This window comes from Austrofundulus limnaeus, unplaced genomic scaffold (assembly GCF_001266775.1).
Source record: "Austrofundulus limnaeus strain Quisiro unplaced genomic scaffold, Austrofundulus_limnaeus-1.0 Scaffold36, whole genome shotgun sequence".
NCBI lineage: Eukaryota > Metazoa > Chordata > Actinopteri > Cyprinodontiformes > Rivulidae > Austrofundulus > Austrofundulus limnaeus.
The window spans coordinates 1,302,821-1,325,069 of NW_013952438.1; the positions used below are offsets into that span (position 1 = coordinate 1,302,821).

The 22,249-nt window shown below is 39.6% G+C and overlaps 2 protein-coding genes across 2 annotated transcripts; both read right to left on the reverse strand.

Annotated features, from left to right (window-relative positions):
- Positions 1 to 111: 111 nt before the first annotated feature.
- On the reverse strand, positions 112 to 12,498 carry LOC106516260 (lipoxygenase homology domain-containing protein 1; the record flags this gene model as incomplete). Its single annotated transcript, XM_014006526.1, is given in 26 exon segments — positions 112 to 320; positions 443 to 566; positions 2,995 to 3,204; positions 3,349 to 3,503; positions 3,652 to 3,814; positions 4,159 to 4,275; positions 4,393 to 4,574; positions 4,658 to 4,825; positions 4,926 to 5,054; positions 5,132 to 5,236; positions 5,356 to 5,504; positions 6,072 to 6,205; positions 6,918 to 7,069; positions 7,173 to 7,506; positions 7,589 to 7,749; positions 7,835 to 8,027; positions 8,128 to 8,324; positions 8,425 to 8,501; positions 9,804 to 9,964; positions 10,062 to 10,216; positions 10,326 to 10,461; positions 11,266 to 11,352; positions 11,470 to 11,630; positions 11,735 to 11,870; positions 11,953 to 12,203; positions 12,383 to 12,498. Coding segments are annotated over 26 exon segments (4,155 nt in total), but the record flags the coding sequence as incomplete, so codon positions are not given.
- A 45-nt stretch (positions 12,499 to 12,543) lies between these two features.
- LOC106516208 (lipoxygenase homology domain-containing protein 1) lies at positions 12,544 to 22,230 on the reverse strand. Its single transcript, XM_014006443.1, has 7 exons — positions 21,068 to 22,230; positions 18,952 to 19,066; positions 18,752 to 18,763; positions 16,646 to 16,726; positions 14,818 to 15,002; positions 12,873 to 12,971; positions 12,544 to 12,728 (listed from the first exon to the last, which is right to left on the reverse strand). The coding sequence occupies exons 1-7, from the start codon at positions 21,792 to 21,794 to the stop codon at positions 12,544 to 12,546; spliced, it is 1,404 nt and encodes a 467-aa protein (XP_013861897.1). The 5' UTR covers positions 21,795 to 22,230.
- Positions 22,231 to 22,249: the final 19 nt, after the last annotated feature.

Below are 22,249 nucleotides of genomic sequence, written 5' to 3' on the forward strand. Positions count from 1 at the left end.
TGTGTGTGTGTGTGTGTGTGTGTGTGTGTGTGTGTGTGTGTGTGTGTGTGTGAGAAAGCACGAGAGAGCACAATCCTTACTCAAACTCTAAAAGCTTCAGCCCACGCTCACCTCCACCTTTTTAAACTCCCCCACATCTGAACCATGAACCTCGAAGCTCTCCAGAGAGCCAGCCTGAAAGCCCTTCCTCCTGTCCGGCAGGTCCAGCCACAGCCGCTCAGTCTGAGTGTGACTGGACCCAATGATGATCACGTAGGCCCTGCTGGTGGTGCTCGCATCGCGCTCCACTCCAGTGCAGATGGTAATGTGGTACGGTATGACTGTACAGAAAGAAAAAAAACACTCAAATTATTCCCTCATTTTGAGGATTTAATTGTTCAATTAAACTTTCACAGAGATGTGGACAGGGAAAAAATGTGATGATGGTGTGAATGTTTCTTACTTGGGAGTTCAATTTCTTCCTCTTTCTTCTTTTTGTTCTTTTTGTTCATATTGCTGTCAAGACTCTTTAGTGTCAGAGCCGTGTTCTTTTTGCTGTTTAGGCTCTCTCGAACTCCTTCATAATCCTAAAACACAGGAGAAAAACACAATGAGGCAGACAAACATGACGTGATACACAAAAACAGACAATTGTTTATAATGTCAGGAGCTTGTATTTGCAGCTGACAGATGTAGATTGTAAGAGGTGTCTGACATCATTACAGACAGAAAGCCAGCTCAAGTCTTGGTGTGCCGTAATCTTATTCAAGGTGACTTTACTCATTAGTGTACTGAAAGATGGGGCAAATGAAAAGCCTTTTTCTAAAAGTGGTTTTAGGTAGCCATTAAACTACAATTTTTTAAACTGTTTTAAACTCATCTTTGCATAAAGAAGTGGGAGATTTCTGAATTTCAAAGAAGCATATTGATTGAGTACAAAGGACTGCTGCCTTGGCCACAAAAACTGATGAGTTCATTTCAGAAAAAAAGTGTCCAACTATATGCTGTTTTAATGAAAACACATACACAAAAAAAATCTTGCACTTGAAAGCACTTTACCACAGAAAGGCAAAATTTAGAAAACGAAAAGAAAATGAAGTTGAAAAAAAATCACTTAACCTCGTCTGTCGAAGCAACTTTATAACTAAAACAACATTGTGATGATGACAAATGTTTTCTTCAACTTTCATGATGTCAACAAATTTAGAGAAAAACATGATAAAGTACACCCATCACTATATTGTCAGAGTTATCAAACTCCAAAGCATCCCTCACACAACAATGTGTGCCTGTTAGGTATACACAAAATAACGTTGTCCGTGGTGTAAATCAACAAAAAGTTCAATTAACACACAAGAACATAAAGCTGCAGTCATCAGTTGTAATGTGATTAAATTATTTGTTGATGACTGCAAACCGACATAAACCATCTTATGATAGGATTGGTAGACTTGTGATGATAACTAGTGGTGTCCCAATACTGATACCAGCATTTTTACAAGCACTCGCACAAAATGCTGCGATGCTCGGAAATGATACCAATATTGATACTGTGATACTGGTATCAATATTTCACTGCATGTGTTACAGTGTATATAGTTCCATGTTTAAGAAAGTTACACGAGTTGAAAGAAAATCATGTTTTTTATTAATTTTAAAATGTTGCAACCGTATATATCATGCTGAATATTTGATTTGATCCAGTCAGAGGGGCTGTAGGCCTATAAGGAGGGAAACCTTGTTCTGAAGAAGATCTTTGCTGCCCACAGCCATCACCATCTACAATAACTCTTTAGTTCAATTAGTTACTACAACACTTGATTTCCCTTTGGGAGCAATGAAGTACTTTTGAATTGCATTGAATTGAAATAAAAGAAATGTGTTTGCAGAGACATTGTGTAATGTTTTACTTCTAAATCCTACTTGGTATCGGTGAGCAACCAAACTGAAATACTTGTACTCGGTTTGAGAAAAACTGGTATTGGGACACTCCTAGTACTAACCCTGAATAAAAATAAGATCCAGTCGGCAGGCATTTTATATCCTAAACATCTGTGGAGAAAAACCATGGACAACTTAAATAGACAGATGGCCACATAGGGAACAGTTACAATTTAGAGCTTGGACAAGAAAAGATTTGTCAACTTAACACTGTAAAAAATGAAATGTTGGATTTACTTAACCATGTTATTTGACCTGGTTCCACTTAACTGAGTTGAGTAAAATCAAAGCAATATACCAGTTTTTTAACCAGAGAACATGAGTATGTTGCTTTGAATTTACTCAACTCAGTTAAGTGGAACCAGGTCACATAACATGGTTAAGTAAATCCAACATTTCATTTTTAGAGTGTTTTTGTATGTAACTGTTTACCAGTTTACCATTCTATTATGATAAATTCAACAGCTCATAAGTCCTGTACAACACTTGAATCACCAGCTTTTATACTATATAAACTTTGTCGCTTACTGTCAACGTGTGTGTGCATGCGTTGTATTTTCTTGTTCAATATCTCGTTAAACCAACAAGGGCAATATCATATAAAATCAACTTTTTTGAGTTTTATATCATGTTATAATGTTATACTCTCATAAAAAACATGCCCAAAGCCTTGCTCTGACTCATTCATGCATGTTTGAGAAATCCTGCAGCGTTTTTAGGCAGCCATGCTGAGGAGCAAAACGACAGGTGGGGACCAGAAATGCCTCTGGGATGTGTCTTTAAGCCAAACTTCCTCATGGCAAAGTGCCTCCCCCGTGCACACTGAAATGGATGGGACAGAAGTGGGAGGTGGTTTTTTTGGAAGGTGGTTCCTAAAGAGACAGAGGCCAATTTCAATGCATTTAGAAGAGAAAGTGATGAGAAGATACGTTTATTTTCTATTTAAACATAAAACAGCATTTTAATAACAACTAAAGGCAACATAGATACTTTATTATGGTATAGTATTTAAATGTGTGCCTGAGAAACAAATAATATTGCCCTTTTAGCAAAATTCCTATAGAATTACCTCACCTTGACATAGAAGACTCTTTCGATGCGCCTGTCCTCCCTCTTCTTGGAGAGCCAACGCTCACATAAGAAAAGGTAGACCTCTTCTGTGTCCTCATCAAAAACCTCCACCTGGTCCAAGTACCAGTCAGCACTCACCATGCTGTTATCATGGCGGATTTTTATCCTGAAAACTTGTCCAAGGTCAACAGCTTCTATTGTAAACTTATCAACCTAAAAGAAAAAGCAGTGGATGAATAATCTAACAAATATCTCCTTGTATTTCAAAGAATTTGTTTATAAAATACACAAAAAAATTCCATCTTCATGTAAAAATCTGTAAAACATAAAAGAGAAACTCATCAAAAGTTTTCTTACAGAGCCCCGCTCAAACTTGTTTTTGTTTGTCTCTGACTTGCTCAGTTTTCTCTCCCCGGTGTCCCCCTGGTCTCCGTAAATTGTGAGGAAGACGTTAGCGTCCGTGCCGGCTCCGCTCACGTCCCCTGTTATCACTGACACTTTGTATGTGTGAGCTGTGGGGGGGGATCACAAACAGGCACATGCTGATTGGACTGAGGCAATTTCCAGAAATCACAGTGAAAAAGCAATTTTCTGGAGCTGTCATCACAGAGACTCATTCAGTTTTACAGCGAGAGGCAGAGGAAAATACAGGACACATACTCTCCAGGGCGTCCTCCACCTCCAGCTCAGTCACTTTCAGGCTGCCATCTCTGGAAAGTTTCTCAGTGATAATGTCAGAGGGCACCAGCTCCCTCACCGTTTCTCCATCGTCCTCTGACTTGGCGAGCCAGCGCTCACATGGTAAGATGACCGTTTCTGAACCCTACAAATCAAGAGAAACATTAGTTTATGATTCAGTTTTGGTGTTTTATGAATTTGGAGAAAAAAATGTGGTGAGCAAAACTTCTTGCAACTGGTTTGTGGTCTGGACTCAGTATTTGGGTTCTTACAAAACATCCCCACCTACTGACCAAAAAGAGAGGTGGATGTGAGTGAGGTGATGTTGACAAAGTCTCTTTTCGGGAATCAAAATATGATTTATTGTTGTTTTTTTTTCTATAGCAGTGTCAAACTGATCTATCTATCAGATGAGAGCTTTAATTTAAAGTATTTTTGATCTAAATTAAACCAACTGCCTATACTGTGTCAGTCCCCTGCAGTTTATACCTTTCCCTTCCTGAGCAGACGTCTGATCTCCACTCTGTCCAGGTGCCAGCCTGGATTGACCCCACGGTTGTCATGGCCAATGCGGATTTTCTCAATTGCATCCCCCACATCTTCTAACTACAAAAAATAAAAGAGTGGAACGCAAACTTTTTCAGCAAAGCCCAGAATGCACCTGCCTACCTTAATTCCAGTTCTTCAAAGACCTGCTTTTCAAAAACACCATTTCTATTGTACCTCAACAATGAACATGTCCTCTGCTCCTCTTTCAAAGTACATTCTCCGCTCCCTTTTGTTGACACACAAAGCTTTCTGCTGGGTACAAATTGCATTTCTTCCATACAGGACAATGAAAACATCTGCATCTGTTCCAGCTCCAAACACATCACTCGTAAAGGTTTTAATCTCATATGGAACAACTAGAAAAAAAAAAAGAACAGTTACGTGCAGCAGTAATAGTAACAACTAAAATGGAAGCATTTGAAAGAACTCTGAGGATTACACGGTGTGTAAAACTCTGTCTGGAGAGGATTCGGGAAAATATCCCTGATGATGGCTCCATCGTCCTCCCCTCTGTCCAACCAACGGCCGCAGGGGAACCGTAACTTCTGTCCCATGGACTGAGCGTCGATCTCCACCCAGTCAAGAAACCAACCTGCAGATCCTCCTCCTTAAACAACATTATGAATGATTTTGAACAAACTGAAGATGAACGTCAGATCATTTATATTTTTTGTTTTACACAAAATGAGTTTGTAGATTTCATGTACCGCAGTTGTCGTGTCCGATGCGCAGTTTTTTCAAGGGTCCAAGGTCCACAGCTTCTACGGTAAACTCATCGATCATACCACGTTCAAACTTGTTTCTGTGAGTCTTTGAAGCCTTCAGGGTGATTATCCCTGCACACAACACAAAACAGAGTATTTTTTTAAATGTGAAAAAAAACAAACTACAAAATAATGAGCTGGTGTATTACCTGTGTCATCTTTGGTGCCATAAAGGGTCATGAAGACGTTGGCATCTGTCCCTGCATATTTCTTGTCACCTGTTTTTATCCTCACTGTGTACGTTGTAGACATAGCTGCAACATAAACAGTACAGATTTATGTAGAAAAACCATAGTATCAGAGGTTAGTTTACAGTATCACAGCTTTTATTGTTTTGTTTTGTTTTACTGGCCCGCCATAATGCTTCTCTTACCTTTCTGTTCCAAACCGAGCGTAGCTTCAGAATCATCTTCATCTTCGTCCCCCTTCTTCATGAAGGCTTCATCCACAGGGACCAGCTCCCTGGCAAGCTGTCTGTCATCTTCATCAACGGCAAGCCAGCGCTTACATGGGAAAAAGTACCTGTATAACAAAACAGACAGTATGAAATAAACTGTAAAATATAAATATCTGAGGATGGTGGAGAAGTTTAAGCATCTGGGTGTCTCGTTCAGGAGTGATGGAGTGGGTGCATTTACACATCAAGGCCTCATCCTCAGTAATGACAGCAATGCTTTAGTCGGTCATGAAGAAAGCTGAGTCAAAAGCTCTCAACGTACTGCTCTGTCTACTTTCCAACCCTCACCTGTGATCGTGAGGAGTGGATCATGACCAAAAGAACAAGAGCCTGAACACAAGTGGCTGAAGATAGGATGAGGAGTTCAGAGAACATTGAGAAAACAGGTAAAGCTTTTTTTACAAATCCCAAATTTAGTACCATCCTGCACCACACAGAGGAGCTCTAACATATTCTGTCCTACCCACTGATTGAGCTGATTCTTTTTGTTTAAAGTCTGTGCACCTAAATAGATGCTGTTTGACAAAATCATAATAACTTCGACATAACATCGATGTTTGGAATTATTCCTATTTAAATTTGCTGCTGCACGTCTGAATCACTGCTGTCTTTCTAACGTCTTCTTCACTCACGTTGTGTCGTCTTTGTTGTCTACGATTTCCACTCTGTCCAAAAACCAGCCAGCACCGACCTGGCTGTTATCATGTCGGATCCTCAGCTTCTTCAGGACTCCAAGATCCACTGCCGTGATGCTGAAAACATCCTCCTAAGTCACACACAAACAAACAGTGAAGATGGATTTAAATATTGCAAGAAACTGCCTAAAACAAGCAATGAATGTCAAACACGTCTATTTAAACCTCAAAACTCTTGAAATGCATCTTTTTTATTTTTGAGAAATTAGGTAAGAAAAACAAAAATAGCAATTTGGATAACAAAAACAGGTTTAAAAAGCAGATCTGATTAAAATAAACAGGTAAAATTTAACAATTGTAGTATTTCTCTATGGGATAAATCTTGTGCCAGCAGGAATTGAATTTGAATTTCTGAATTAGAAATTGAATGCATTGATTTGAAAATGAATTTTACTAAATTGAAACTGAATTTAATGGTTTGAAACTGAATTTAAAGCTTTGAATTGGAACTAATTTGCTTTGAAACTGTTTTTGGTCAATTAAAAATTCAGTTTGTCTACTTTCACTTTCAGTTCCATGATTCAGTTTCAGTTCTAAAATTCAGATTTTTGTGCCGCATCCGGGTTCTTGAGAAAGCCAGCCAGGGTAATCATATTTCTCAGTTAATACTTTATAAATTGCTTGTTGAAGATTAGTTAGAAGGACAAAAATATATTCATTTATAAGTTATGTGCATAAATGTGCTAGCAGAGAGTTATAATTTTACCACCTTTTTAATGGTTCTGAATAGTAAAACATACCACAACAAGCATTGGTCACTGCTGTTTTTCTTTCAATATGTACCTGGCCTTTTTCAAATTTATTCAGGTTGTTGGACTTCCTGAGCCACCGTTCCCCCGTGTCACCAGTCTCTCCATAGATGTTAATGTAGACGTTAGCATCGGTCCCAGCGCCCCACATGGTCCCAGTGTACACATACACATCATATGACTTTACTGGAAGGAGAACTCAGTGAATCAGATGCACATGATCACTCTGGCCTAATTTATCACCCTCTCATAATTAAAACATAGTGCAGAACATTCATGCTCTACTTACACTCCAAGTCTTCATTGTCCTCCGTTAGCAACTCAACCACAATCTCCCCATCCTCCTCATCCCTGGCCAGCCAGCGGCTACAAGGAAAAACAAACGTCTCCACCACTTCCTGGAGTTCCTCGATTATCTCTACCTCCTCCTCTTCTTTCTTCTTCTTTTTCTTATCCTTCTTCTTGTCCTTCTTGGTCGGCTCTTCTTTTTTGACCTCAACCTGCACCATTGCCATTGTCAGCCGCTTGATGTCTACTATCTCCAGAAACCACCCGTCTCCAATGCCTTTCCCATCGTGAAAGATACGTATCTTATAGATCTTTCCAACATCCAAAGCTTCAATCTAGGTTATAGGGAAGAGGCAAAGTCAAAGATTTATTTATTTTTTATATAGATGTTGGAATACTATGAAGCCCAAAACAGACCTTGAAGATTTCAGTGGTGCCACGTTCAAAATTGTTGGAGCGATTTTTCAATGCGAGGACTTCAGTTTTCCCTTCTTCTCCGTAGATCTGACAGAAGACGTTAGCATTGGTTCCGGCTGCTCGCACATCACCTGTGACCACTGTTATTTCATAGTTGATCACTGTTGTAGGGAAGATATGCGATAACTGTGGTGAAAAGTAAAAATGCTTCGAAAAAGCGAAATGTACGTCTGTTTTTTTATTTACATTTTTCAATGTCCAAGACCTCACTGGGATAGATTTCTACCTCCACTTTTCCATCAGCCTCATCTTTGCAAAGCCAGCGGTGGCTAGGGAACATGTACTGCATCCCATGAACGGGTACTGAAATCTGCACGCTGTCCAGAAACCATCCGGCCCGTAAGCCCTCGTTTGTGTGACCAATCAGAAGACGGTTGATCTACGAGTACAGAGAACACAGATTTTATGTGATTAAAATACTCAGTTATTTGTCTGAACCTGAGTTATCTGACAGGTACGTGGACGTCCAAATAGCTTACCTTTCCGATATCAAATGTTTCCATGATGAAGACATCAGTGCGTCCCGTCTCAAAGTAGTTCCTGAGGTCATTGTCGGAGACGGCCAGTATCACCTTATCAGTGTCCCCCTTCTCCCCGTACAGCTTGACAAACACTCTGGAGTCGGAACTGGCACCGTTCACGCTGCCTGTCTTGATCGCAATGTGGTAGTTGACATCTGATGACAGGTAAAATGATTATTTCTCGTTCCCTGCTTGCCCACAAGTGACATGAATGGCCTCTTGAGATAGCATGAACGTGTCACGCGTGGGTCTTACTGAAGAGTCGCAGGCCATCTCCAGCTGGAACTAACTCACGAACAATCTGTCCGTCATCCTCATTCCGATCCAACCACCTGGATCAGCAAACTGTGATCAAATTATTTCTTACAAGAAAAACCGTCAACTCTAAATTTTCACCATCTAAATTAAAACATTCCTGAAAATGTTGCTATAAAATTCTTTAATAAAAGTGGTGTTTTCTTTTGAATCTTTTAAACTTAAGAAACTGGAGCAAATCAAGACAAAAACAAACATGACTGTAGCTTAATGTCAATAGGAAATCACAAGAAAATAAAAATAAATGTAGAACGATAGCCCTCAACATAAACCAGAGTGTTATAAATGTTGTTATTTAGAATAAAGCAGCAGTCCCTTTGGCCTTGTTTCTTCGTTTTAAGCTCTCCAAGCCTCTCTAATATCAAAGCAGATTGACAGGAAGGAGGTTTTCTTCTCCAGTAGTAACACTGCACCCAGCCTTGCGGTTTGACTCCAGTTACCAAACCAAAGATCTGGTTGGCCGCATTCATTTAGAGTCCATTTGTAATGGCAAAACCATCCTTCAGCTATTTAACTGCTTGAACACATGCCACTGTAAACCTAGTGAACCCAGGCATGGACAGTTTACATCACTTAGGAGAGTTTAAAAAATGTTGGATTGGTTTTAACTTTCCTTGCTAGGGCTGGATGGATTTCTCACCAGGGAATTAATTAGTAAATAATAGGGGTTTTTATTAATTCATTGGAAGACAAATAGCTTTTTATACTAATGATGTGATCAGAAAATGATTAATACTCTTAAATTGGTTTCCTAATTATGAAATATAAATTAACGCCAAAGCAATGACAAACAATGAAGCTATATCAGGTTGTAAAGGATTTAAACAAGACTTTTTCCATTTACTTACCTTCAAAAGCACAAATCTGAATCAATTTCAGCTTGGCTCATGCTGCTAAACTGCAATTTATCATTTTTCTACATTTACAAATGTTGCATAACTTGAATAGGGATATTCAGAGGTGCTGATAAGTGCATCATTTTCCTTTTTAAGCAGGATTTTCCCACACACTTTTCAGCTGTGGCTCAGTGGTTAGAGCAGTTGTCCTCCAACGAGGGTCAGAGGTTAAATTTCATCAGTATGCAGTCACATGTTGAACACTGAAGCACTCATTTCCTCCAATGTGCCCCATCAATATATGAATGTGATCTAAAGCACTGATTAGATTCTATATACTGATTTGTTCAGATTTGCTATGTAGTGATGTAATAGAGGGATTGTACGGAGCTTTGAGTAGTCTGATTGGGTAGAAAGGCACAAAGTACAGGTCATTTACCAGTTACCATCATCTCACCAGCATGTCAAGTCATGTGTACTTGCCTGGAACAGGGAAACTCAATGGCAGCGGACTCTGGCTGTCCCTCCTCCCTGACTAACACCTTATCCAGGAACCAACCGCAGCCACCACCACGGCCATCATGACCCACCCGGACCCTGCGCACCTGGCCCAAGAAGACAGATTCGATGAGGAACTCATCGTGCTGTGGGCAGGGCAGAAAGAGCATTTATGCCTAAACTGCATTTCACCAACAGTGTGTATTCATTGTTTGCGTTTATGTCAGATAATAAATCACCCACGTTTCCCTTTTCGAATTTGTTGACGTTGTTTTTGCTCGTGATCATGGGGCGCTCGCCCGTGTCGCCCAGGTCACCGAATATGCTGAGAAATACAGTGGCATCGGTGCCACTGCCACTCACATCACCAGTGCAGATTGTGACACGATACTTTATCACTGAGGAGAGAAACAGAGACTCCATGCGATGCTAAGCAACTCTATTCACTCATCTGGTGATGTTACAGCACATGTCTTATTAGTACAAGTCTGAATGGGTTTTTCTTACAGGGTAGTGGCTCATCAATAAGTGCTCCTGTGGCTGGAAGCTCTCTGACAATCTCATTGTCATCTTCATTAATATCCAGCCAACGGCCACATTCAAAAGAATATTTATCCATGGTTAGAGTCTTGAGCAAAGTGGCCTGCAGAAAATCATAGACTTAGCTGTCATCATTTTGCACTCTAGTTCCTTGTTTTCTTATTAATATATTGGAGACTCCCGCAGTAGGCTTGTACTTTTAAGTGCAGCTAGAATCTGCTGCCAAACTAACACAAAATATAAAGTATTTATTTATGCTCTTTAAATAGGTTATTCACAAGTTTATAAAGCATAAAACATGCATAACAGACATAAAACCTGTTTGTGCATTGAATTGGGCTCATTATTTCAACTTTCATCTACTTAAATCAACTAAAAACACATTTTTTCACTCAAGCATTTAGCTGAAGGTATCCAGCCATCCACAACATAAACCTGAACCTAAACTTCCCTGACTGCCAAACACGAATTTTACTTCTGACTGGAATCCATTCATGTACATTTTAAATGCCACGACCATCGACTCAAATTAGCTACATCCAAGCCTATCTATTGTATATACCTGAATTACTCTTTTCTTCATCATTGTTATTCCCTGCCCCCTACTATTTCAAAGATTAAATGTATTAAATCAGATAAACAACTTACAGCCAGTCGTTCAGCTTTTCTGTTTTAACTGTATAGTTGTAAATGCCATGTAACTTACTAAAAGATGTTTGATATTTAAAATTTAAATGATGAAAAAATGAATAAAAGTATAGAACCTGCATATAGGTTCCACGATCCAATAGCATTGGATCATGCTATGTAATAAGCCTGCTTCAAATTAACTATACTTTGTGGTGACAGTGTAGAACAGTGCTACTGGCTTATATTGACACATTAGACGGACAGTGCAGAGTTTCACCTTGGCTAAATGCCAGCCAGCAAATGGATTTCTCTTTTCATGCCAGATCCGCAGTTTCAGCGGTCTTCCTATGTCCGGCAGTTCAACCTGCAGTAATGAAGAAAACACATGATATAAACTGAAGAGATAAAAAAAATTACTTTTTTAAATAATGTAACAAACAACGGATTAAACTTTCCTGCTATCAGGTGATTCAGATCTTACCATGAATTTATCAAGCTGCCCCTGTTCAAAACTGTCCGAGTTGTTTTCCAGTTTGATCTCGTCCGATTTGCCCTTTTCTCCGTAGATCTGCAGAAACACTTGAGCATCTGTGCCTGCACCTTTCACATCAGAAGTCCAAATCCACAGAGACCATGGGTACTCTGGAGTAAATAAAAACATTTCAAATAATTTTTAATGCATGGAGTAAAATCTGTTTTACAGTTCTGTAACTGTGCAATGCACTGAGGTGAGTTAAATGGCCCACTTTTGTGTTTTTTCTGCCTGAGAGAGACCATCTCATACAGTTCCCTCTCGATTAATCCATCCCCCTCATCCTCATCCAGCCACATCCCACATGGAAATGTCTGCTCGATGCCCGTGAATGGACAGTAAATTACAACCTGGAAGGGAAATGAGCGCTTGATGGATGAATGACATTTTTAGAACAACTGTAACAAAAAAAATAATGAAAGTCCACTGTACCTTTTCACAGTACCATCCAGCACCCACAGCACCATTATCATGTCCAATGGTGATCCTGCTAAGAGGACTGATCAGTTCACAAATCTCCACGTTGAAAATGTCAATCAGGCCGCGCTCAAAAGCGCCGCCCTCGAGGAAAATTTTCCCGCTGTTTTTCATGCCCTTGGATCCGTGCATGACCATGTGGATCTTAGAGTTGGTTCCTGCCCCTCTGACGTCTCCAGTCATCACTTGCACATTGTACACAATTCCTACAAAAATATAAATGTTACTAAATTATTGCTGATTAAAAAATACAGTTTTTTAACAGTAACCAGCACTTTGAGGTGAATTAAACACATCATAAGAATCGAGCGTAAGATTTTAGATCATATCTGTAATTTCAGTTTGTTTTCAAATGTGCTGGAACTGACAGTTCATGCGTTCTCACCCATTGGCTGCAGCGATCCAACCAACACATCTCTTTGTATTTTACCATCATCTTCATCCATGGCAAACCAGCGATTAACAGGAAACTCGTAGACTTCCTTGTTGCCCATGTCATCTATCACCACCTGTAGGGAACAGAAGTATTATGAACACGAAGGAGTCTTAAAGGTCATGCATGCATGTTTCAACTGTATGTGCCTTATCTAGAAACCACCCAGCCGACGAGCCTCTATTGTTGTGGCCAATAGTAATTTTTCTCAGCCTTCCGAGGTTTGGAGCCTCTATGGTAAACTTGTCCTCTGACCCACGCTCAAAGTTGTCCTTGTCACTGTCCAGTCTTCTTTCTCCTTACAAAGGAATGAATCATAAACTGAACATTTAGCGTGGATTAAAGTAAACACAACTGCAATTTTCTGTTTATGTTGCATTATTTTTTTTGTGTGAAACAATTAGCTTTTGAAACTTTGATAATCAAATCACTTTTGCACAACCTGTGTCACCATATTCTCCGAAGATATTCAGGAAGACATCTGCATCAGTTCCGCTTCCCTTCATATCTGCAGTGAACACGCTTACAAGATATTTGTTCACTGCAAGACATGAAATGCAAAAAGATTAGATAAAAATAACATAAAAATTGTAAGGGACTGTAGGTTATTCTTAAACATTGCAAAGACAAGAAACCTAATTACAATCAGTAACCATTTGCAGCCATTAGTTCTACTCTTACTCCAAAGGTTCATTGCAATTCATCTCTAAAATGCTTTCTAGATTAATTATTCACAACACTCGGTGCATTGCTCTGACCACTCCCTTATAGCGCAGCATCTTCACAATGCTTTACTTGATTGACTACAGGTGCTAAAATGTTAGATCTTATTACAACGGAGGTCACAAGGACTGGTTTTACCTGAGGATTACACTCAGGTGGCGTTCAATTACAAGCTGAAACTGGAGGAAGATCTGCAGACTTTCAGGCACCTCTATGTGCAACAGACATGTGGTTGTCACTGTTGATTTGTTTTTTCAAATGCATTCATCTTCTCATTTCTGGTGGCAATATTTCAAATACATTCTTTTTTTACTTGAACTAATTTGTTAATTTGTCTGAGTGCCTTTTAGAAAACTACATCCCCTAATCCAGGGGCCGGCCCATGGCGTATAGGCAAATGCAAAGGGAACCATCCATAGAGGCGGTGCTACAAAGTAACATTTGATGCAGACAAGACTAACTACTGGTGCTCAGTGTGTAAAAATAAAACAAAATAGGGATAATGGAAGTTTCAGTTATGATCTCTGATAAAGTTGTGGTTAAAGCCAGGTTTTCAATGTTCTACCTTCATAAAATGCTGATTTTATTAATCTCAAGAATTTAGTCAACTGCTCATCAAATAGCTGAAGAATGCATTGTTTTGAGTAGATCTTTTATATCTTTTTAGTGATGATGTGTCCAGGATGATGGTCTATTAAGGAAGAAGAGAAGATCTCTTACAAAATTGTCCGGGGGAGTATATCCCTGGACCCCCATAGAACTGTTTCACTCCACTGCTGTTCGTTAACATGAACAGGTGTTCCTCATTGCTGTCAGCAAATGTTGGCAGGTATGAGGTGGACTTCTGGTTTTCTGTTTTAAAGGGGCAATATCCTGTAAAAATCAACCTTTTTAGTTTTATATCATGTTACAATGTTATACTCTAATACAAAACATGCCCAAAGCCTTGCTTTGACTCATTCATGCATGTTTGAGAAATCCTGCAGCGTTTTTAGGAAGCCATGCTGAGGAGCAAAACGACAGGTGGGGACCAGAAACACCTCATCGCGGCGCACACCTCCCCACCCCCCACCCCACACACCCCGTCCATGACTCCTGCAGGCTCTCGGCAGTAACAGAGCAAAGTGAAAGTGAAACTTAACCGTCTGTTGCTCTTAACACTACTTCTCACTCAGTGAAGCTGACCCCCACCCCCGCTCTGAAGTGGTTGGATTTTCTTAAAGAGACAGAGACCTATTTCAAGGCGTTTAGAAACTGTCAAGATGAAAAGCAAATTGTTTTGGGTATTTTTACAAATATATTGCTCTTTCATAAGCTGAAAATGTGACATAGTTATTTTATTTTAGTATCAAATTGAAATATAAGCTTGGAAAGAACATAATATCACCCCTTTAAATAAATTTTAACTATTTTATTGAACAACCTGGTTTCTAAAGATGAAAAATAATACAAACAAAACGACTGAATTCGGTATGTGAATGTATGTAAATTGGAAGTGAGATTTTAAAAACTTAACAAGGGGTGCCACCTGAAATCTTGCCTTGGGTACCAAATTGACTAGGACTGCCCCTTCCTAATCCATCCCAGGAGTATTTAATTCATTAATCAGCTGTTATATTGCTTTTATCTTGTGAATCTGCTTTGGATGTGTTTGAGTGACCAACATTTTGGGACGTCCATGGGGTTCAGGCTGCCCAGTAGGTCCCTGACAAACAAGTTGTCGCCCTCCTCCCGGCTCAGCCAGTTGCTGCAGGCGAAATAATAGCGCATATTGGGCCGGATCACATCCGTCACCACCATCCTGTCCAAGAACCAGCTGGCGCTCATTCCCGTGTTGTCGTGCTCGATCCTGGAAAATGTAACAGTCAGAGCTTGACATGATTTGCAAACTGCAAGTAATCTCCAATGAGCTTGTCACATTCAGTAAACCTTTATTTGTAATTTGTTGGACTATCTTCAGGACTCATGAAGGAACATAACTGTTCTCCCTCAGTGCAGCCCAGAAAAGTCTAGGAGACTAAGTGAGATGTGATGGAATATCCGTATAAATAATGCACTCAGTTTATGAGATGCTGTCGGGTTTAATGAAGACAGATATGTTTCAGCAGGCTCCTGTAAACGGAGTTGGAGTCATTCTTCAGTGTAACATCATGAGCTGAAAGGTTGGTGATCTAGACTGCAGTTTGGGAATGAGAAATCAGATTCAGTCATGTCAGAATTCATATTGCATGCATTTCTGAGAAAATATGTTGTCACACTCCAGTATGTAAAAGCTTTAGTATTATTTACAGCTGGTTGGAGAAAAGAACTTCCTCCCACAATCCCCTTAGAACACCGTTTCAAGTTATTTTTGGCAGCATGACTCAAGTTTCCTCTCCTGGTGTTATTTTTAACAGTCAGGAATGACAGATCATTGCGTGTGATTGTCGGCAGAGCTCTCTCCATGACAACAGTGATGATGACTCTGAGACTACAAGCAGCGATTGCTCTTGAAGCTGAACACCTGCTCGTTTCCCATCCACAGGACAGTTTCTCTGTGTTTAGAAACTCGGGGCTACTAATTCTGATTTTGGCGTTCGTGTTTTCTGACTGTGACGCAGTGTTGTATAAAGTACCTCAAAGTGATACTTGAGTAAAAGTACAAGTATCTTATCATAAAAATACTTTGGTAAAAGTTAAAGTCTTCTCTAAAAATATTACTTSAGTAAAAGTACAAGTATCTTATCATAAAAATACTTTGGTAAAAGTTAAAGTCTTCTCTAAAAATATTACTTGGGTAAAAGTCTTAAAGTATCTGATATTTTTTGTACTTAAGTATCAAAAGTAAATGTCTAACACAAAATCTACTTAAGTATTAAAAGTAAAAGTACTGAGTAAAAGTGAGCAGTTAGATTTTCCAAAATGACATTTATTGGGAGGTGACTTCTCCAAAAAACATTTTTTTCTAACAGCGTGCAGCTGTGATGGGTTGTGTACAAGCTAATAGGGTGTCAGAATGGTATGTATTTGTACTTCTCATCCAACCACAGTTAAACTCACTCTACCCCGGAGACACACTTTATCAGGATAGTATTTGTTTTAAGTAATTACAACTCTGAATAAAATAGGAGTAATGACTTTCTACTTCTTACCTTTTAAAAAAATGTAGTGAGTAGAAAGTACAGATAATTGTGTAAAAATGTAATAAGTAAAAGTAAAAAGTATGCTGAAAAACAATTAATCAAGTAAAGTACAGATACCCAAAAATTCTACTTAAGTACAGTAACAAGGTATTTGTACTTAGTTACATTACAACCCTGCTGTGACGTAACTCTGCCTCCTGTGCAGTCAGACACAAATGCACGACAACAGATGGGACTTAACCTTTTGTGACTAGACAAAATCCCACGAAGGCCAGCACTGCAAAGCCACTGATGTCCTATGTGAGACGTACTTAACCACAGAGCTGAAACTGTGATGTAGTGAGTGACTTGTAACTGTGTCCTGCAATACCTTAGCTTTTTCAGAGGTCCCACATTGTGCGTTTTAATACGAAAAACATCCGTCTTGTTCTTCTCAAATGCGGTCCGGCTTCTGTAAATTGAAGGGACACACATGGTGCTTTAAACCTTCCTCTTTTTGATTCAAGGAGATTATTGCAGACAGATAAAGGAGTGGAATTATGAAACAGCAAATGGCATCTCTTGTGCCTGATCCGACTTAAGCTGCCCTGCGCCCTTGTGGCAGTGGTGTAGGAAACCTTCCTGCCCACTCTGCCACTTCAATGCTCCCTCCTCCCCTTTTCTCACTCATGTCTGTATGTCCACCCCTCACAGAGATTAAATTTCAAGGCCATGTCAAGACATCCTACTCCTTTTTGTCAAAAACTGACAAATGTTTAAGGACAACCTTTTATTTCAGAATCTAAAGGGAAATTTAAATATCTGAATACCCCAGCAATAATGGGTGAAGGGACCTACTGTATCTTTGAGGCTTTGTCAGGGACATGGCCACCATCTTGAAAGCCGCTATATAGGATCAATGTGAAATTTTTCCAATGGGATGGAGGGTCATGTAGTATATCAAAGAAGAGAAAAATTTGTCTCAGAAATGGATTGCTGGAATCAGATGTGCAATATCTCTTGTGATTCATAAGTTATCAACACAGAAAGTTCAAACCTACTGTTGTTTGTAAAGATAACTGAAGATGGAATTAACAAAAAAAAGATGACTGAGGTGATTCTGACACTGACATCCAGAAAGATCACCAATTTCAGAACAGTTGCACCTACATCTCTGTGTTCAGCACCAGGGACAGCACAATGAACATGTCAAATAGCTGTGCACCACAGGCAGCTTTAACAGTTGTTGCAAATTCCTGTGTTGATAACGTTTGAACCACAAGAGATATTGTAAATCTGATTGTGCCAATTGATTTCTGTAACTATTCTGATCTTCTTTGAAATGCTACATGGCCACCTTCTCATCGAAAAAACTTCCCCTTGATTCAATACGGCTGCTTTCAAGATGGCGGCCATATTCTGGAATACAGCCTAAAATAGGCCCCCTCGCCCATTACTTGCTGGGGTAATCAGATATTTCATTTTCCCTTTTGTTTCTGAAATAAAAAGGTGTCTTTAGTCTTTTGACTCACCCTGTATTTAGCTTTATTCTAACTTGTGGATTGCATAACTAGGGTGCAAATTGTCATGAAACAATGTCCAACACACATCAATTCCTGCTCCTCTTTTTAGTCACCTGCAGAAAAATAATAATAAAAAAAATTCTCCAAACTTCAGAATTCATGCAATTTAAATGTTGGCATTGCATTGAATTTCCAAAGCATTTTTAATCTTCCTTCATTTTTTTTTCCAATTTGGCAAATAGGGTTGGAGAGATCAAAATCTCCCTTACCTGTATCGTGTCAGGAAGTGTAAATCCATGGTGACACAATACAGGCAGGACCTAATGTATATCGGAGTAAGGTGAAACTTCTAACTTATGCAGTGGGTTTCTTCAAATAGTCTCATTACCATATTGTTAGTGTATGAGATGTCGTTGAGGTGCGCAGCAGTCACACAGCATGGAAGTACTGAATACAGGACATGCTGGTGTGGACTGGGGTGAATGAATGGGACCACTGGGAGGTGTGGGTGACATGGTCCTGAGTGGGTGACAATGAGTCCGTATATCCTTTACGCTGCATAGGTAACTCTATCTGTCAATCAATGTGTGCAGAGATAAAAGGAGCCTGCTGCAGATAAGATCCCTTGAGAGTCATTTGATCATCTGCATAAATGACATCGTGGTCTTCTTTCATTGCTTTCTGAATGGAAAAAAGACCGGCCATGTCAAATAGTTCCTCCTTACTCCGGATATTCTGAGTCCAAAACTTTCTACAGCTGTATGGAAGAGAGATTCCAGCTTCAAATGCCAACCTTTGTTTTATAAACTGCTGATTTTTGATGCTGAAATTCATTTTGTCTGGACTCACCAGCCTTGCAGTAATCAGGCTAATGAAAAACAGGAATTCTCTCCTATACAGCTTTTATGTCCACAATACAAACAAACACAAGGGCAGAATCATAACCACGTTTTGGCAGACTGATTTCCAAATACCTCTTCTCTGTGCTGAAGGATTAAAGAAGAATGGAAAACATTAAAGGTTTATTACTGACTTTGTCAAGGTGCTAAATCTGTAAAGCTCACAAAACAACATGAAAATAAAAGTTAAATAGTAATCAGTCCACTTTTTTGTTATTAAGAAATATATATTTAAAGAAAAATGACAACGATAATTAAAATGCTTTTAAACTTACTTGCTCGCCAGGTGAACCTTAGGCGAGACGCCAAAATCTCCAAAAAGGGTAACAAAGACATTAGCATCGGTCCCAGCTCCTTTTACATCACCTGTAATAGTGACCACCTCGTAGACTGAAAGAAGAGCAGGAGGGTGATAATAAATAATATGACAAAAAAATTTAAGCAAGGTTTAAGTTTTTTTATTAACATTTAAGTTTAAGAGCAATGTGAGCAAGAATAGAATCCTATTCTAACAGTCTAATAATCTCTAATAGTCCAACATCATTTGTTTCTCTTGTTTCATTTGTGCTATTTCATTGGATAAGTTCTTATGGAAAATCTAAACCCCAACAGATATTACACATCATACTGTGGCAATCCATTCCTGAGACAAATCTGTCCATCCCATTGGAAAAAAGTGACTTTGATCCAGAATGGCAGCTTTCAATTTGGCAGCTATGTTTCAGACATAGACTAAGAGATGGGTCCTCTCACCTATTACTTGCTGGGGTTTTCAAATATGTCATTAACCCTTTCGTTTCTGAAATAAAAGAGTGTCCTGAGACTTTTGGCTCACGCTGTATAAGAAAATAGAGTGGATGCTAAGTTTAACAATGACAGGAACACAGAGGAGAAAAGAAAAAGGCTGAGCTCAATCCAAAAGAAAAAACAAGGATGTCTAATTAACAGAAAGCAGAGCTTTTAAAACTCACTTGAAGAGGAAAGAGAGACGCCTGATAAAATCTGAAAGTGAGTGGCCTGGTAAAACTGGGCTTTTTGTTAGACTCCTTCTGGTGTCAGAGAACTGAGTGAGCCAGTAAAAGAACAAAGACGTGAACACAGAAGTGTTTTAATGCTCCTGATCTGACGGGAGACTGCTCACTGCTCCTCTGAAAGCAGCATGATGGCTGAACGGAAAAAAGGTCATCATAAAAGCAACCATATTGATTCTTGAGAGTGCTCTGCCAGCATGGGCGAGACATGTGGTGGGTAGATGTTTGAGTTCGTTTTTTAAATATATTTCTTTAGTTGAGTGCTGCATTTCCAGCAGGCTCTTTCATGCTGTTTCTCTTGTGATTCTGAATAGTGAGTGAGTTCAAGAGTAGGAGCACTTGGTTTAAGCTCCTTGTGTCAAAATGGCCCATGAGGCCTCATTTCAGCCTCATGGGTCATTTTGACCTGGCAGAAAAGTTAAGATTAGAAATCAATCCACTTTCATTTTAAGAAAGATGCAATGTCAAAACACACTGAATTTTACAAATATTTCATTAGCGCTTACGTAGGTCATTCATTCCAACTGCAGTTAGACTGTATAACACATCATGATGTCATCAGTCACTTGGACAATTCACTTACACTGGCATCAGTAATATGCACCCGCATATACTGTATATGCATCTATGTACTGTACTAGGTATATGTACATTGTTATATATCATGAGTATAGTGTCTTTTTTTGTTTTTCTTTTACTTATCTTTCTTTATTCTATCTCACCCTGTCCTGTTTTGAGCTGCTGTGATGTGCAAATTTCCCCACTGTGGGATCAATAAAGTTTTATCTTATCTTATCTTATCTTATCTTATCTTATCTTATCTTATCTTATCTTATCTTATCTTATCTTATCTTAAACACATAAAGCCTCAGAGTAACAAACTTCCAGCTACAGGTTTGTTGATCACGTGCAAAAAAATAGCATTAACCTAACTTTTATCATTTTTAAATATAGTTAATATACTTAAGAAACATTTTCAGTGCAGGTTTTGTACATTTTGCAAAGAACTTTTTTTTAGATGGACGTTTTATACTAAGGCTACAGTACATGTGGTGTATTTGTATTTGCTGTGAGAATGACCTTCGTGACTCCTGCCAGTGGCCTTAACATTTCTCCTACTTGAGTCTGGGACAGCACCCAGCACCTGTCTGCCCTCGGGCCTCTGTTTGGCTTCATTCATGTGGAACATAACTGAGCTTTCACGCAGAACAATCACAGAGGGGTTCCCCCGGTTGGCCCCTGGTCAAAGCCGGAGGTAGCTGAGGGAAACCTGTGTCCTGACTGTTAGACCTGCATGTCAAGGAAGAGATTTATTTCCTTTAAGAGGAACGCATTTAGGTTCTTGTTCTCTGTTCCTTACCTTTCTTTTTGTAGTACTCATCTTCATAGCCATCAGAGGAGTCAGTGTGGTAGTTCAGCAGCTCATTCTGGTAGATAGCAGCATAGTCCACCTGTTTATTTTTGGACTTTTTTCCCTTTTTCTTTTTATCGTCATCACTGCCTGCAGAGCTCTTCTTTCCCTTTTTCTTTTTCTTCTTTTTTGGGTCCTCCTCTTCTTCCTGCTCCTCGACTAAGGAGTCATCATCATCATCATGAGACTTTTTCTTCTTCTTGGCATCTTTGGACTTTTTATCCTTGGAACCCATCTCCTCCTCTTCTTCTGGATTTTCTAAAGGTGGCTTCTTCTTCTGCTTTTTCTTTTCCTCCTTGACTCTATCTGTCACTTCCTCTTTAAGTCTCTCAGATTTCTCCTTTTTACGTTTGGTTGTAGCCTCATTGTTGTTCTGCTCACTCTCAGCATCTTTACTTGAAACCACAGCATCAGCTTCAGCAGCATCATCGTCTGGTTTCTTTTTCCTCTTTTTCACCTTATCGCCCTCCTTTACCTTCTTCCCTTTTTCCGTGAGCTCCTGCACCTCAGAGCACTCCGGACTCTTATGTTTCTTCCGACTCTTTTTCCTTTTTGTGGTGTCCCCGTGGGTCAAACCGTTGACCCTTTCCTCTAAACTTGGCTCAGCGTCCTCCACTTCGTCATCAACCTCTTCGGTTTCCTCCGAAGCCGAGGATTTTTTCTGTTTCGACGGCATCTTTTATTCATCCACTTCCCTGGCTTTTAGTTTCGTAAATGTTGCCTTAAGTTTCTAATGGTGTAAGACAACTCATTTGACCCTTGGCTGCAGGGAGGTTCTGGGCTTGTGGGACTCAGAGGAGCCTGGGTTTGCACCACTGGAGATCTACAGATCCAGGCCACTCTGAGGGGGGGAATCACCACCGGATGGTTTCTTACCTGGGCAGTATATGAACATGCAACCCACAAACACAACTCATGAAAAATTTGTGACACCTCTGTGGTCACGTGGGCCACAGGAGAAAGCCCTGTGAAAAAGGAGCCTTGCTCAAAGGACTTATCTTCTCTGCCACGACATTCTCTATTATTCATGGTGTTAGGATCGCTTTACGGGCCGGGGGCGTCTCGCTTTTACCTGCACACACACACACACACACACACACACACACACACACACACACACACACACACACA

Bases quoted from the DNA above. Each gene is read 5' to 3' on its own strand.
- LOC106516208 (XM_014006443.1), bottom strand. From the start codon at position 21,794: ATGCCGTCGAAACAGAAAAAATCCTCGGCTTCGGAGGAAACCGAAGAG. The intron at 12,972-14,817 runs GTTGGTCACTCA...CATGTCTTGCAG, and splicing joins CCCCATGGACGTCCCAAAAT to TGAACAAATATCTTGTAAGC. The intron at 12,729-12,872 runs GTTGTGCAAAAG...TTCCTTTGTAAG, and splicing joins CGGAGAATATGGTGACACAG to GAGAAAGAAGACTGGACAGT.